This window comes from Diplotaxodon limnothrissa, linkage group LG10 (assembly GCF_057381915.1).
Source record: "Diplotaxodon limnothrissa isolate DT_005_m linkage group LG10, D_limnothrissa_male_GT1.1, whole genome shotgun sequence".
Taxonomy (NCBI): Eukaryota; Metazoa; Chordata; class Actinopteri; order Cichliformes; family Cichlidae; genus Diplotaxodon; species Diplotaxodon limnothrissa.
This window is the reverse complement of record NC_140605.1, coordinates 1,776,941-1,791,410: the sequence shown is the minus strand read 5'-3', so window position 1 is coordinate 1,791,410 and position 14,470 is coordinate 1,776,941. Positions and strand designations below refer to the sequence as shown.

Below are 14,470 nucleotides of genomic sequence, written 5' to 3'. Positions count from 1 at the left end.
CAATTAACTGCAACAACAAACACATTCAGACCGTGTTCCTGATTATCCCAGAGACGCTCTGCTCAAGCAGCACCTTTACATTTGCTGCTGTGGCTAAGACTGTAGACCACACGACTGGCTCTTAGTGCACGGGATTTAAAAGAATACTGGGGAGCTTTGAGCTGCTAGAAGCATAACCACAACTATTTAGGGTGATGCCAACTAGCCACAACTGGCAAGATGCTGATGGTGGTGGTAGGTGTAGAAAGTTAGGTGTAGCTGAGGTGTGTAGCTTCCCCGTGTGATGTAGTGCCCAGGGATGAATGCCACAGATTATATAATCAGCCTGGGGCCTGTGCCCTAGTTGGTGTGAATACTAGAAAATGAGGTCCAAGGAGATTAAACCCACCAATAAACAAGATGATGACATAATAGATAAGTGGTTGCAAACAGACAACTGCGGCGGTAATATCAGTAACATGCCTGTTAAAAGGAAAGAGCTTTCGAGACAAGACTTATTAAGGGGCGTGTTTCTATCGACAGGCTCTGCAAGTTGGGCAGCGACATTCTTTCATCCAGGAGTTGTCAGTGCCACACAAACACACACACGGGAAAGAAAATAGTATTCAAAGGCACCACAGCGTCAGACTCTGACTAAACGCCACAAACTGAAGTCCATGAAATGTTTGGTTTACGGGTCAACACTCGATAAAACACAGTGGAAATGCAATGAGAACGAGGCAGCAAGTTAATAATAAACAAGGTGCTGAGGCGAAAGGAGAGAAAGTGCTACAACTCCACTCAGGGCAGCACGGTCCTGCCTCTGGCAGTAAAATGCACAACATTTATTTCCGTGCTAACAAGACTATATGCTGCTCTGTATGTGTGTATGGGTCTTATGACATAAAGTAAATGAAGCTTTGCAAGCCACTGGCGTTAACCTCAAGTGTGTTGTTTGTGAACTGGGAAACGGAAATGTAATGGAAAGAAGATTATAATAGGCAAGCGGTCACACCTGGGGCCAAACTTACTAAAATAACAAGCGTACGCGGTAATATTAGCAAAGTGGGACACCTTGTTGTCCTAAAACGATGTCAGCTTCGACAGGGCCGTAAGCCTAGCTAAGCTGCTATCAACTGATGCCTCTGTGGCTAGCGTTAGCTTAGCCCCCGTTCAGCTAGTTAAAAATGGCTGCTTTCCTTTAGTTTTAAATCTCTTACCAGACAGAATAGATTGGAATGGCAATCCTCCAAGCTGGCCCCGTTTGGTACAAAACAAGAACTCATCCTTCTTCACTGCGAAATCCAACTCTCCATCATTTCACTTCCCGGGAAATTAAATAAAAAGAATTTGTGGATCGGTGTTTTCTAAGATGTACAGGCTTAATCAGCGAGAAATATTTTTTCTAACATTTGGCTGGAGGATAGTTAATTCAACAACCTTCCGATTACAGTTTCCTCCCACCGGGGATAAAAGCGGATAAAAAAGACAGCGTGGTCTTTAAGTCGACATGTCAAAAGCACACAGTAAAACCGCGTTCAAGGAAGCGAAAAATGTTCATAAAACAAAAAGAAAAGGAGAGCAAAGAAGCAACTCTCCCCCTCCCCCTTAGCCCTAAAACGGTCTCCGCTTAAAAAAATAAAAACGTCCTGTCTCACTCCTCCATCGCAAAATTTAGCCTAAAATCGAAACACATCCTGTAGCAGCCTCTCGAATTCTGGCACCGGCCTATATTTTAACGATTATTTCGATCATTATTTCAGCCTCGGTTCCTGTTGGTTTCCATTTGAATTCATGGATTCCTTTCTTTAATGGCGGCCACAGGGACAACTCTGCCTTCCACAGCCTATTGGCTCATTCGTGGTCAAATCTTTGGCAAGTTAGCCGTCCACGTGCAGACACGCGTCAGACAGTAAGGTGCACTTCCGGAAAAATAAAAGCATGCAATTATTCCTCTTCACAATTGCAGTAATATCATAAACACGTGGTTATGAAAAAGATATTGAACACTATAATTATTGCATGTGGGATTTCTATTTATTCACTAAAATAATGCATTTGTTTGTTTTTTACATGCAACATGTCAAAAGAGAGCCTGCAAATTTTTTTTTACCGCTCATGGACGTCTTACTTTGAAAGTCCCGACAACGACATTCGCTTTTAGTGCCGTTGATTTGACACTGTCGTGGTCATGAGGGCTGTAATAACACAAGACTGATAGGTATTGCCGCTGGGCCAGCGCAAGTGGCGCTACTGAGCAACAGATTTTGTTACTAATGATCAAACCCTATAAACTTGCTCACTTACACAGTGCACCACCTAGCGCATGTGATGCTGCACTTGCAATTGAAATGCACGACCAAAAAGAATTGATGCGAATTCTTTTTTTTTACTTTATTCAAAGCAGTAGTTAAAAATTGTGTAGCTCAAGCGACGAAATGAAAGCAGTCAAATCTCATATTTATAAGGCGCTGCACTGCAGGAATGCAACACGTGAAAGAGATGTAAGAAGCAAAAGTTCAATTCATGAATAAATGAAATAGAAATCGTTGTTGATGCCGTTGCAATATAGCAGAGGATGTTCCACACAGTCTTCCTAAAGTGTGTCGTTAAGGATGCTGTTTGTTTATACAAATTCCAAATCAAAGAGAGAGTAAAGTTACACTGTAGGGTGTTTCATCAGATTTGAAATAAGAGAACCCGTAAGATCCAAGCAAATACATCGCTCACTATAAAAAGGCCACATCTCTACTCATCACACCATCTGACAGGGAGCCCTGGTAGGGTTCAGGGGGTGATATCTGAGATACGCACCAGTGCCAAAATACTGAACCGCAGTGTGGCTGTTAAATATTTACCTTCCAAATAAGAGTAAGAGTTGCATTTGAGTACCACCAACTACAGTACACAGAGCAGGGTAATTACTGTATGTTCTTTTCAAATTCTTCTCTGTAAGAAAAGCTTTAAAGAACTTCCACTTTAAATTGTCTGAAGTACAGAGTAATAGATTGACATCTAGATAGACTTCTAAATCCTGCACCTCTGATCTCATCCAGCCAGGATCCAAGTTGGTGCTGGGCCAAATTAAAAGGATTTCTATTAGTGCTGCAAACAGTATGCAAAATAAACCCAGTTAACTCATTTGTCCCTGTCTTCTGTGTATTGTAGTGTGCATCAAGCTTAAGGTTATCTGTTTTTAGAGAGCCTTTGTTTCTGCATCACTATGTATATGGTAGTTGTCATCTGCATCTCTACATAATTTTTTTAAACAATCAATTTTTAATAAATGTATTCAAACCCATATTACTGGTCACCTTAAAAAATGAAACTCAGCCAGAGTAATGTTTGTTTCCTTTTTAACCCTTAAGTCGTCTACTCCTGCTGAGCAGTGTAGGTTCATGGAATACTAATACTGCGTTTTTTGCAGTTGGCTGTTCCTAATTAGATTACAGTGTAAGCTGTCTTTAGTCATAATTTCTTTAAAGAAATGAATGGCCGATGGTTGGGTAGCCAGCCCCTTTTGTTTCTGTTATACAGGGATTCATCCACAAGGAATTTCAGTTCCTATTTGCACATTTTGGAATAATCATATATCTCATCATACCACGTATTGTTTCCTTTGATCCCAACATAAGAACATGTCTCTGTTTTTCCAAAATTCCTATGTTTATGACATTATTACAGCATTTGTGGACTTTTGTATAAGCCTGCAATAATGCGCTTACATAATTCAGACCTGAAAACTGCCTGCAGCAGTTCATTTCCTGTGTGCCCAGGATAAGTATAAGTGACATCTGCTGTTCACAAGACTTACAGTGAGAACAGGGAAACAGAAAGGCGGTGATGATCCTGAGACCAGAAGCAGCTGGCTGCTGCTGAAACACTGATGGAGTCACAGTGCGGTAGCCTGAAGAGAACATGTGAGGAAATCGATTTGTTCCAAGACCTTATGAGGAGAAATTTTCACTAAGATCACCTGCAGAACATGAAAACTGTACACACTCGAAGCAAGTGACATTCTCTTTGATCATTTCTTCTGTTTCCATCTTTCACACTTTGCTCACGTCTGTTTGATTTGTGCCTGAACCAAAATTATACTTGTTCACTGTTTAGACAGAGAGCTGTTTGTCATTTTTAAAAATCCAGCATTTAACAAAGCTATGTTAATTGTTCAAGCCCTTAAATGCATTACAGATGCAATATATATAACAAGAGTTTTAGCTCGCTCTGTGCACTCCCCAAAGCTCTGCAAAATCAGCTTTGTCTTTCATCTGATCCTAAAGGACTGCGTAGCTTTTTAAACCTTAAATCTCCCCATAGGAATGGATGTTAATCTCACTTCCAGAGCTTCCCACGCTTTATCATCAGTCCTTGATACGAAAAACAATTGTGGCATGATACCATCTGTATAAGACTGTTTAACAGAAATGGAAAAAAAACATCTAATAGTGAAGTCGATGAGCACAGTTGTCATACCAGAGAAAGTAATGTGGGTAACAGATTGCGATCATATCTGCCGATAGTTTTCTCTCACTTATCTCCAGCTCCCTCTTATCTGAGCCCCACAGAGACTTTCTGTCACATATATTCTATCCCAGCAGCGCAAAAGCATATTGGGGAAAGGAGAGTTTAGGATAGTTTGAATTTGGCCGACTGCTTCTTTGACATTTGATTTGACATGCTCTGTGGTCCCTGCCAGTCTGCTGTAGGAGCATTTGTCAAAGTTCCCATGTGTCTCTAAATCCTGCGTGAAAAAGTGAACATAAAATCTGTTAAATTTAGCCAGAAGAAAAACATTGGCTGGATTTAATGAGGGCCTGCGGTCAGATAAGACAGCAAAAACATTACAGTACTGGATGGAAAAATAGCCTTGATTATCATTAAACATGCTGAAACGATAAATCATGAAACACTGAAGATGAGAAAACTGAGTGCAGAAATGTAACACAAGCCTTTGGTATGCTTTCTGCTTTGTGTGTGTGTGTGTTTGCTCTTGTTCTCGAGTATGTCCTGTGGCCTTAGGCGTGAGACAAGAAACAAGACAAACAATGCTGCTACTGAAAGATCATAACAGTCATGTGAAATATTTGAAAAGCTTTCTGTAAATCAATGAAAGTGACCACTCAGGCAGGAAGAGGTTTTCCCCTTCACGAGCAGACACGGCCGAGGCACCCGGCAGTTAAGAGCACGACTCCGAGCTCCAGAGTTCAACAGTGTAACTTGTGTTTACGGAGGCTAAGTGGTAATATCCCACTCTTAGCCTCTGCAGAGGTTAGTTATGAAGAGGGTCAACAACTGTGCCACGTTCAAATAAAGCCACCCCCCTCCCAGCCGCCATGTTAATGCACATGGAGATATATGTTGTCTTTGCTCCCCCTGCTTCCTTCCTTCCTTGGCTCCTTCCCCGAGTGCTCATAATTAGCCACTAGATTGAGAAACACTTTCGAAAATAGTGAGAATAGCCGCTTACTCTGTTCATTGTCTCAAATGATGACATATGGCATCGACTGCAAAGTTATTGACACAGAAGAAGAAAAACGTCAGGCGTGCCGAGGTTGTGTGTGAAATGTAATATTCTGAGACGGTAATCACCCTCTTCATAATCCACACTGAGGGAGAACATAAAATCGAAGTGGCTTAAAACATTTGCATGTGTTACTTCATTCATCTGAAAGAATTAGCCATATAAGGAGGAAACAGACAAGTAAATGCATGTAAACTAAAACACTACAACTGTGTGCTGATGAGGCTGAATCACAGACAGAGGGGGATAAATCTAACACGAACCGCAACATAAAACATAATGATGCAGGCAATGAAAATAAAGACGCAAAACCTGACCTGTGAGGTGGAGGACTCATCATGCACTGCAGCATTTAATTGGCCCTTGTTTGGTTTGTGTCCAGACGTATTTAGAATTCATTATTAAAATCAGTTTTGTTGAACAAGTTTCTGTCAATGGTGAACAGAGTGTGCAGTGTGCAGTCTTTATAAAGGGGTTCACTGTGCGTTTGCTCTTTTAGATCTTTGCAAAGATGCAGTCATGATGCGGAATAAGCGTGCACCTTTTCAGTGGGGTGAAAGATCCCATAAGGAAAGTGAAAGAATGAAACGAAATACGTGAGACTAAGGGTTGGCGGAGAGAGCTCGAGGCCTGCAGATCAGGTACGTGTGGAACGAGAAAGTACAGCATGTAGCGCACCAGCTGACTGAGAGGTGTTCAAGGAAGATTTTCACCCAAATCAACAAGCTCTGGAATGACAGACAAACAAATTGCGTTTCATGCTACCAAACTGCTTTATTCCACTATCCTGCTGCTACACAGCTCGACTTAAACTTGGCCTGAGCTTGAATGGGAACTTCCCAGCAGCCCCTCCCACTAACAGAAGAACATAAAGCAAAGCCAATTTAAAAGGGTTTTTTGCTTTTTTAATGATAACACGAGACAGCCTTCTTGTTATTAGCTTGAAAGGGCTGCAGAGTGCTGAGGACGCAGAGCAGTTGGCTCCGTGCCCTCAAAGCCTCTATCCGGGCAGTAGTGTGTAAAGGCTCGCTGAGTGAGGGGATCATGAATAGCTGATCGTGAACTACAAGTGTTTTAGCTGAGAATGTATGCTTTTAGACTGTTTGCACAAGAGATGGATAAACTTGTTTTTTGTCAGCTGACACCTGCTCACTTCCAGCTCTATACTGTGCTTTGTAACAGGACCGTGTGATACAACACAGAGTCTCTTCAGAAACAGCGCGACGTCAAACAGCGTTACTCAGAGACAGTTAGGCAGAGAGCTGCCCTTTGTTGAGTCACTTCTGGAGCTAAATAGTGTGAAGTGCTTGTCAGCTCGGTTGCTGCAACAATGCTTGGCTTCTCTATCTGGGGTGAGGTCTAGCTGAGGTTAGCGCCGCGCTCCCTCCCTTGATGGAGCCGAGGGTTAGTTGTTCGGGTGCTGCCCCTGAGCACACAGGAACATTCCAGGCACACAAATAAAGCCGTGGCTGTGCCTTTGTTGCAGTGCTGACTAGACAAGAGCCTTTCTGCAGGGCCGCTGCCTTTAAAAAGGCGAAGTCGTGCATCCCTGCTGGTAAATGATCTGACACACTTTTTGCCGCTGCAGTCTTTTCACGAGTCCTTGTTGTGAGGCTGTCGTTGTTATTCTGCCTCTCCATTCCCGCCTTCCTTGGCTCCTTTACCCCCCCCCCCCCCCCCCCCCCCTTTCATACAGTTTTGTGCACACATTGCAAGCAGATGGAGGAAAAGGTGTCTATATCGAAGATACCCCCCCTTTAAGCAGCCTTCGAGCCTGCAGAACCAGCATGGGATTAATAAATTCAATATGAATTGAAAGCTAATGAAATGTGAACCCCCACCTCTCCCCCCTGACTGCCAGCCACTGGGAAACACAGAGCTCCTCGAGATCAGGCGGAGAGAGGGAGAGAATGAGATCATTGTCACAATTACACCATTAAAAGCAGCAGTCAGCAAAGCCATAAAACTGGCCCGCTGTCAGGAGGCTGACCTGTGCGACTGGCTACAACATGCCCAGCATTCTTCTGTGACACAGCACTTTGTCATTCTTCTCCACAGTGACACTGAGGGACGGGCCGCATCCAGGGAAGAAGCATTCACGCTACGTGTCGTGATTATTCCAGTTTACAAAAGCCACTCCTATAAACAAGCAACAAAAACCTTCAGAAGGACACATGCAAATGATTGCACCCAGATCCGGCTGCAGTGCAATCCTGAACTCCTAGTCTCAGATTATGGAAGGTTATGTGTTAAATAAAGGACACAGCAGCCACAGGAAATGCAGTCCATACAGGCTTGCAGACACTGCAGTTTTCCCAGCGTCCATATGGACTACTGCAATTAAAACTGAAAACAGAAGCAGACAGAAAGAGAGAACAGGAACACGAGGGTGACAGCAAGACAGAGCGGAGAGTTCAACTCAAGGGCATGCCGAGAGGCGTGGAGTAGGGTGTCTGAAGGACCGTTGACGCAGTGGAGGCTCTTGTGCGGCAGGACCGGCCATGTTTCCAATTAGAGCAGCCTCATTCCATAATTGTTTAATTGGAGGCTGTGTGTGGGATGGAGGAGGCTCCAGAGCCCGTGTGTTTCCCCCTTCTAGTCAGCTGGTTGATATAGAGGCCCGTTTACCACCCAGCAGGCTTTGAGTCCTCATGATAGGATCCGATCACCCTATCAGCCCCAACACCAAAAGCACATCGACACCCCCACCCTCACCACCCCTCACCTTCCCGCACTGAGCTCATTACGTTAGTTGATTGTGCTGGAAAAATGCAACACTGGCAGAAATGGTTAAATTAAAGTGGTGCTGTGATCGATGAGTATCACCGTCCTCCATTTCTACAAAAAAAAAAAAAAAAGCAACCTGTACTTGTTCGAATCACTTGATGTGCACGTTCCAAGTCTCAATTCATTTTCCAGCTCATAAACGTCAACGTCTGACATGATCAAGTCACCTCACAAGTAGATTATAAAACAAACGGGATCAAATCCAGTATAAACATGTAAGAACGCCTGTCATTTACACTAGTAACAAATTTATGAATACTCTCAAAGTTGTCATTTTTGATGTCTAATTTGTTATAATGTAACAGATTTACAGACTTAACAATTAAAAATTGGGATACAAAGAAACCTTCCACCAGCAGTTTCACTGAAAGGACGTTTAAGAAAGGCAACAATATATCAGCAAACATGATGTTTAAAAACAGCTGAGAAGCTTTGGAATCCATATGGTCATAAATAAAGGAAAAAATTATAAATACAATAATTCTGAAAGTTCCACTCCAGATTTGACAGGAAATGACACAACCAAGGTTTTGTCATGCACAAAATTATAGCTACAATTACTGTTATTTTTAAAAACAAATATTTAGGACTTTTTACAGACAACTGTGGCATTCACACAAGTACGTTTCAAACAATTCCACTCATGCGTGCATCTCCTGTGTAACATGCAACAGTACACAACCTATCCAGCATGATACAGTCGGCAACATTTCATAGATGTTCGGGAGCCTGGTTTATTTGAACATACTAGTTACTGATCAATGAGTTTACCAAAAGCAGAACCCATGGTCTCTGTAAACAGTCTCTGCTGTTCAGTAATCGATAGATGGAGTACACTAAACCTGTTGTAGTTGTTAACAACAGCATAACAATAGTAACAAAAAACCAACAGCTTATTGTGAGCCCCCTTTTAATACGCTAATAATACTATATGTGTTTTTGCTTGCTCAGTGAAACCTAAGTGAGTAGTTAGCTGCCAAGAGACAGCTATGTGTGTGTGTGTGCGCGCGCACGTGCGTTTGTGTGTGTGTGCGAAGATGTATGTGTATGTGGATGCAAATATGTGCACACATATGTGTGTCTAGGAACATTATTCACGTCGCAATATGTCATAAATACTTTCAACATGGTGCACTCACATTGCAAGTGAACACTTGCGCGCTCATACATTATGCATGTTTGCATCTGCGTCTTACATTTACTGTGTAGACTGTCTTGTTCTGAGGGGCAATATGCTCGGCATAATGTGTGTGATCAGCTTGCACCACGTCCTGCACTCAGAGGAAGTTTCTCAGCAGAAGCTCTGAATCTCAGCTTGGAATCATTTTTTCATGTTTCTGTTTTACTGGCAACATAGTTTAACGTATTGTTTCAATGCACGGATACGTCAGTTGTGAAAATTCCATCATGTTTACAGTAAGGACACTCTCTAAGGGTTTGCATGTCAAATCATGCATGCATAACTTAGCTTTCTGTCAGTTTATCTGCAGCGTGTAGCTGTAAAAAAAAAAAAAGTCTGTATACATAATTGTAAGTGACATAAATGCTTTTTAATACACTCTACTTACGAACAACTGACAGTGGCTGTTTGACTAAGGGTATTTGCTTTGCAAATCAGATTTGCCCTTACATGTTTGAATGCTTTCATGATACCACTTACAAAACTTGGGAAGGGCGCAGCTGGTTGAGTTCAATTCATTATCATGACTGCAGCTTTGACTGAACCACTGCCACGCAAAACTGCTCTGTTGCTCCAACTTTGCAAGTTAACTTCCCTCAAAGGTGGAGCAGTCAACAGCAGCATATTTACTGCAGTTTCCATGTAATAGATGGCAGATGATAAGGTTGCTGTATTCACTTTGTGTCCTTATTAATTAGAAACAGCCGCAGGGACTCTGTATTGATGTTCTAAAGACAGCTAATAACCACTGCGCATGTGCACAAGGTACACACCTTCACTTTGGCCTTTTTTCTTGGATCCAAGGTGCCGTGTGACCTGGTGAGCTGGCTCCAGTGACACATGAATAGGAGGTGTGAGTTCAAATACATCACAGGACCTTTACCTTCCTTTGTGGAATGACAGAAAAGAGGACGATGCACAGAAGGGTTTCCCCAGGAACTTTGATTGTAAGTCATATCCTGTATGTTTTTATCAAAGCACTGCAAGAAACAAAAGAGCTTCTTCATCTTATGTTTTAGATAAAAGAGCATCCATGCAGCGTGTCACTCAGACCATCCCCTGTTAGGTATTTATTTGGCTCGAAAGACAAGAGTGTCCTCTGCTGAAATTAGTTTTAATGTCAGCCAGCGCAGAAAACAAAACAAATTAAACAAAGAAAACATGGTTGCATTGTGTCATGGTTGTGCGGTTGTTGGGGCTTTGTGTATTAATCTTTGAGTTTTGTTTTCTGCCTTGGTTTCATTTTCTTTCAGAGCTGATTTCTGTGCACGGTTCTTGCTTTTAGTTTTGATTCATGTTTGTAATTTGTTCTTGTAGTAAGTTACAGTCAGTTCAGCTAATCTGAAATTTCAGGATCCTTCATGCTGGTACATAGTAAACAAACACATCTAAATATTGTTGTAACTGCACAATTACAGGTAGATATGTTTTGGGAGACAATGTGCCACATTAAAGCACCAAAGACCTGCTTTAAGTATCATCTAATTACACTGTTATTACATATATTTGAAAAGCTTGTGGGATCAGACAAAAGATGGGTGCTCTGTGCATTTGTAAAAGAAAAGAGTTTCTCTCAGCCGTCAGTCACAGAAGGGAAGCAAGCAGCTCGGTGGACGGCCACTGCCTGAGCTCCCTCTGAGAGTCAGACAGGACCCGACCATGAGACCACATTTAAAAACCTCTGTGACCCCTTTTTGAGATACTGGCAGATTTATTATAAGTTGCTGTATTTCGCCAAATTCTTCAGAAAAAAGATAATTAGATCAAACATATACAACACATCATGCACTAAACAGAGCAGACAAGTGCACAGACCATTCCCATATATCCAGGCATTAAATTAAGACAGGGAAAAGTGAGGAACACTGCAGGAGTGTGTGGCTGTTAGCAGAATCAGAAGTGGGAGCCGAGAGCTTTAAATATTTTACAACATGTGTTCCTGGAGCTCTACAAAGGCTTTTCTTTCTTTCTTTCTTTCTTTCTTTCTTTCTTTCTTTCTTTCTTTCTTTCTTTCTTTCTTTCTTTCTTTTTTAGGTCAAGTGGACATTATTCAATTATTTTGTATGTAATCACTTTTAAATGGGTTACACTCAAAATCAATGCAGCACAAAATCAGCTTGCACTTGCAGTTTTGTAGGTTAAGAACAATCATTTGGAAATGACACTAAACCGTTAATAACAAAGATTTAGTCGGTCAAAGTTTCACCAGGTTGGCCAGCTACACAGCTTGTAACGCTCTGCACAGATATGAAAGTATTAAAGTAAGATTTTGTCAGTTCAATTGAAGTCAAACAGCCAGAAAAGCAGAAAAATCTATTATTGTTTTATTATCTATGTACGATTTCTGTACAACAGAAACAACATACAAACAGCTGTAATATATCACCCAAAACAGACAAACCTGTACCCAAATATAGTGCAGTGGGAAAGATTCTTTTATTTCGAATGATTCCTAATAATAATAATCTCATTAGTTTTGCATTTAATTCATAGTTCAGTAGACGCTGGCATTGCTGTGATGAGGAAAGCTTGGCAGTTTGTCTCCCTGTGTCTGCGTGGGTTAAATTGGCTGTAGATGTAATGTTAATCACTGTGTCCTTCTCTCTTTCTGTTAGCCCTCTGATAGGCTAGCTGCCGGGTGAACCCCGCCTCTTGCCCTGTGACAGCTGGGAAAGCCTCCAGTTGCCCCACAGTTTAAACTGTATAAGCAGTTAAGAAAAAAAATATGATGATTCTGGTAAGAGAAAAACTCCGTGGGTTCACTTTGAGCACGCGTCAATGATTAAAAACAAGAAGGGCGCAAACCTCCACCAATCAGCTGAGAGAGGGAGCCTATGTATGATCTCACTGAAACCTGTGAAGACATAAAACCGCGCTCAGATACCCTGCAGCTGTTTATTAAAGTTACTTAAAGAAAAGCAACATTTTACATTTACTGGTTCGATGAAGCAATGTGTCCAAACCTGGTTTTCATAGTTGTGCACTTCTCATTAATGCTGAAATAAGAAGAGACTCGGTTGAAATATTAGGAGGACATTCCCTTTTGCTACTATGAGTTTAAGAAATGAATAGTGAATCATCTGTGCTGTTCTCCAGTGTGAAATCCAGCAAAGTCCTCTAACTGCTGTGTTAGTAATTTGTTGTTATTGGCACTGAATGGCACCCGGTGCTTTTCCACTACTTAATGCTGAGTCTCATTGCTCTGACAAAAACCCGTCTGCTCTCTTTGTGCTAGCTTTAGCCTTAAGCAGCAGCACTGACACTCTTCACATGAGATAAGACAGAGATTAGATGTGTCAGTGACTGGGATTGATTCCTCAGTCTTCTTAGGGTTTACAGTCTTCTTCCACCGCTCTCCTCACGAGGACCTGAAAGTGAAGATTATTTGCCAAACAGGGCGCAGTCAGTAAGGACTGGTCGGGGTTAATCATGTGGTATGTAGTATGGTTAATCGTCTTTTCTTTATGAACCCTTCTGGGTCTAGCTGGCCAATCTAGCACTTCCTGGCAAATCAATGTTCCCCAAAATGAAATATATTTATTTTATGAACAAAAGAAAACAAAGATTTGTATTTTGTAATTCCCCAAAAAGCTGATTTCAACCTGTTGCTGTTTCGTGCATAGAGAGCAGCAGAACAAGGATAACAGAGTCGTGCTTGTTTCTCAAAACAGCATCTCTTCTAGTTTCTTCCCTCAGGCTTCTGAGAGTGATGCTGGAGGAGATTTTTCTCTCTCTGCATTTTCTATGGTGTGCTTCGTGTACGTGGCTCTTGAAAATGATGACTCCTGAAAGAGGTTTGAGTTTCTATGACCTCAGAAATACTGCTGTCAAAATACATCAAAGAACGGCTGTTTGCCAAGACGTGGGAAAGCACTTTATTAAAAAACTAAATTACATATTCTGACTGGACCTCAGAGGGTAAATGAACCCACTAAGAGCCTCTGATACACTGACGTTTGAGCACGGGTTTAATTTGAACACTATAATTAGACTCGTGCTTTAATGACAGCTAGCTTTGTGGGTGTGCACAGTCTTAGCAGTCACCTGTGCTTCACTTACTGAAACAGTACTTTCAGTTTTGCTTTCATGGAAAAGCCGACTGTGTATGGTTAACAATGCTCTCATTCATATTTCGGGTTTTCAGTCACTTTTTACTTTTTGAATATTTAACATTAACACATCGAACTGAAGCTGTGTTATTGGGATTGTGTGCTCCGGTTTTCCCCTCTGGACGGCTTTTTCAAAGCCTCTGCTGCTTATTCCTGTGAAACCTGCACTCCCATCTCTTCTTCTCCGTCTGCATGTGTCTAGTGTCTAGCAGCTTGGAGGATTGCAGCTAAATGTCACTTCAGGGAGTGTGTTTAGATGGACTTTCACTAAAGGAAATGCATATTTAATGACAGACCAGCAAATGTGTCTCTCTCAGGCTCGCCGGCTCAGTCAGCCTCATTCGTGCTTCCTTCCCTTCACTGGTGGCAATGTTTCTTCCTCCACTTCTCTCCAACCTTCAACCAAAGAGATTCATAACAAAAGAATTCAGGGACTTTTCTGTTTTGCAGCTAAGCTCTTAGTAGCAGGTCAGACGTCAGACATGTGCCTTTATTGATTGATTGATTGATTTACTTTTCAACAACTGATTAGTCTCCCATGGCCCTAGAGTTTCATGCTAGACTTGGCGTTTTAAATCCGCGTACATCGAGATTCATCCTGGAGCCAAATCGGTGTCTGCCTCCGGTGGGAGTTTCAGCCCACAAGAGCGCAACCACGTCTGTGAGCACTAGAGGGGTGGAAGCAAGGAGTGAAGCAAGGATTTGGCGCAGGGAACCCACTGCATGCTCACTCGCAGAGATGAAAAATAAGAATGAGTGATTGCCGTGCAGGGAGCAAGATCTTCTGGTGTAGGCAGAAAAACTGGACATAATAGCCGTCTCTTCTTTGTGAGCAACACGCAGCTGGAGAGCCAGCAAGACTCTTCTGTTCTTCTTCCTCCACAGCACGGC

The 14,470-nt window shown here is 42.1% G+C and overlaps 1 protein-coding gene across 1 annotated transcript in view; it reads right to left on the bottom strand.

Moving 5' to 3' along the window:
- Positions 1 to 1,825, bottom strand: part of med13a (mediator complex subunit 13a) — a 70,642-nt gene extending 68,817 nt beyond the window's left edge. The window contains exon 1 of the mRNA XM_085364256.1: positions 1,200 to 1,825. Within this exon, the coding sequence (XP_085220382.1) occupies positions 1,200 to 1,265 (66 nt within the window). The 5' untranslated portion in view covers positions 1,266 to 1,825. The remainder of the gene's footprint in view (positions 1 to 1,199) is intronic.
- Between the last annotated feature and the right edge of the window lie 12,645 nt (positions 1,826 to 14,470).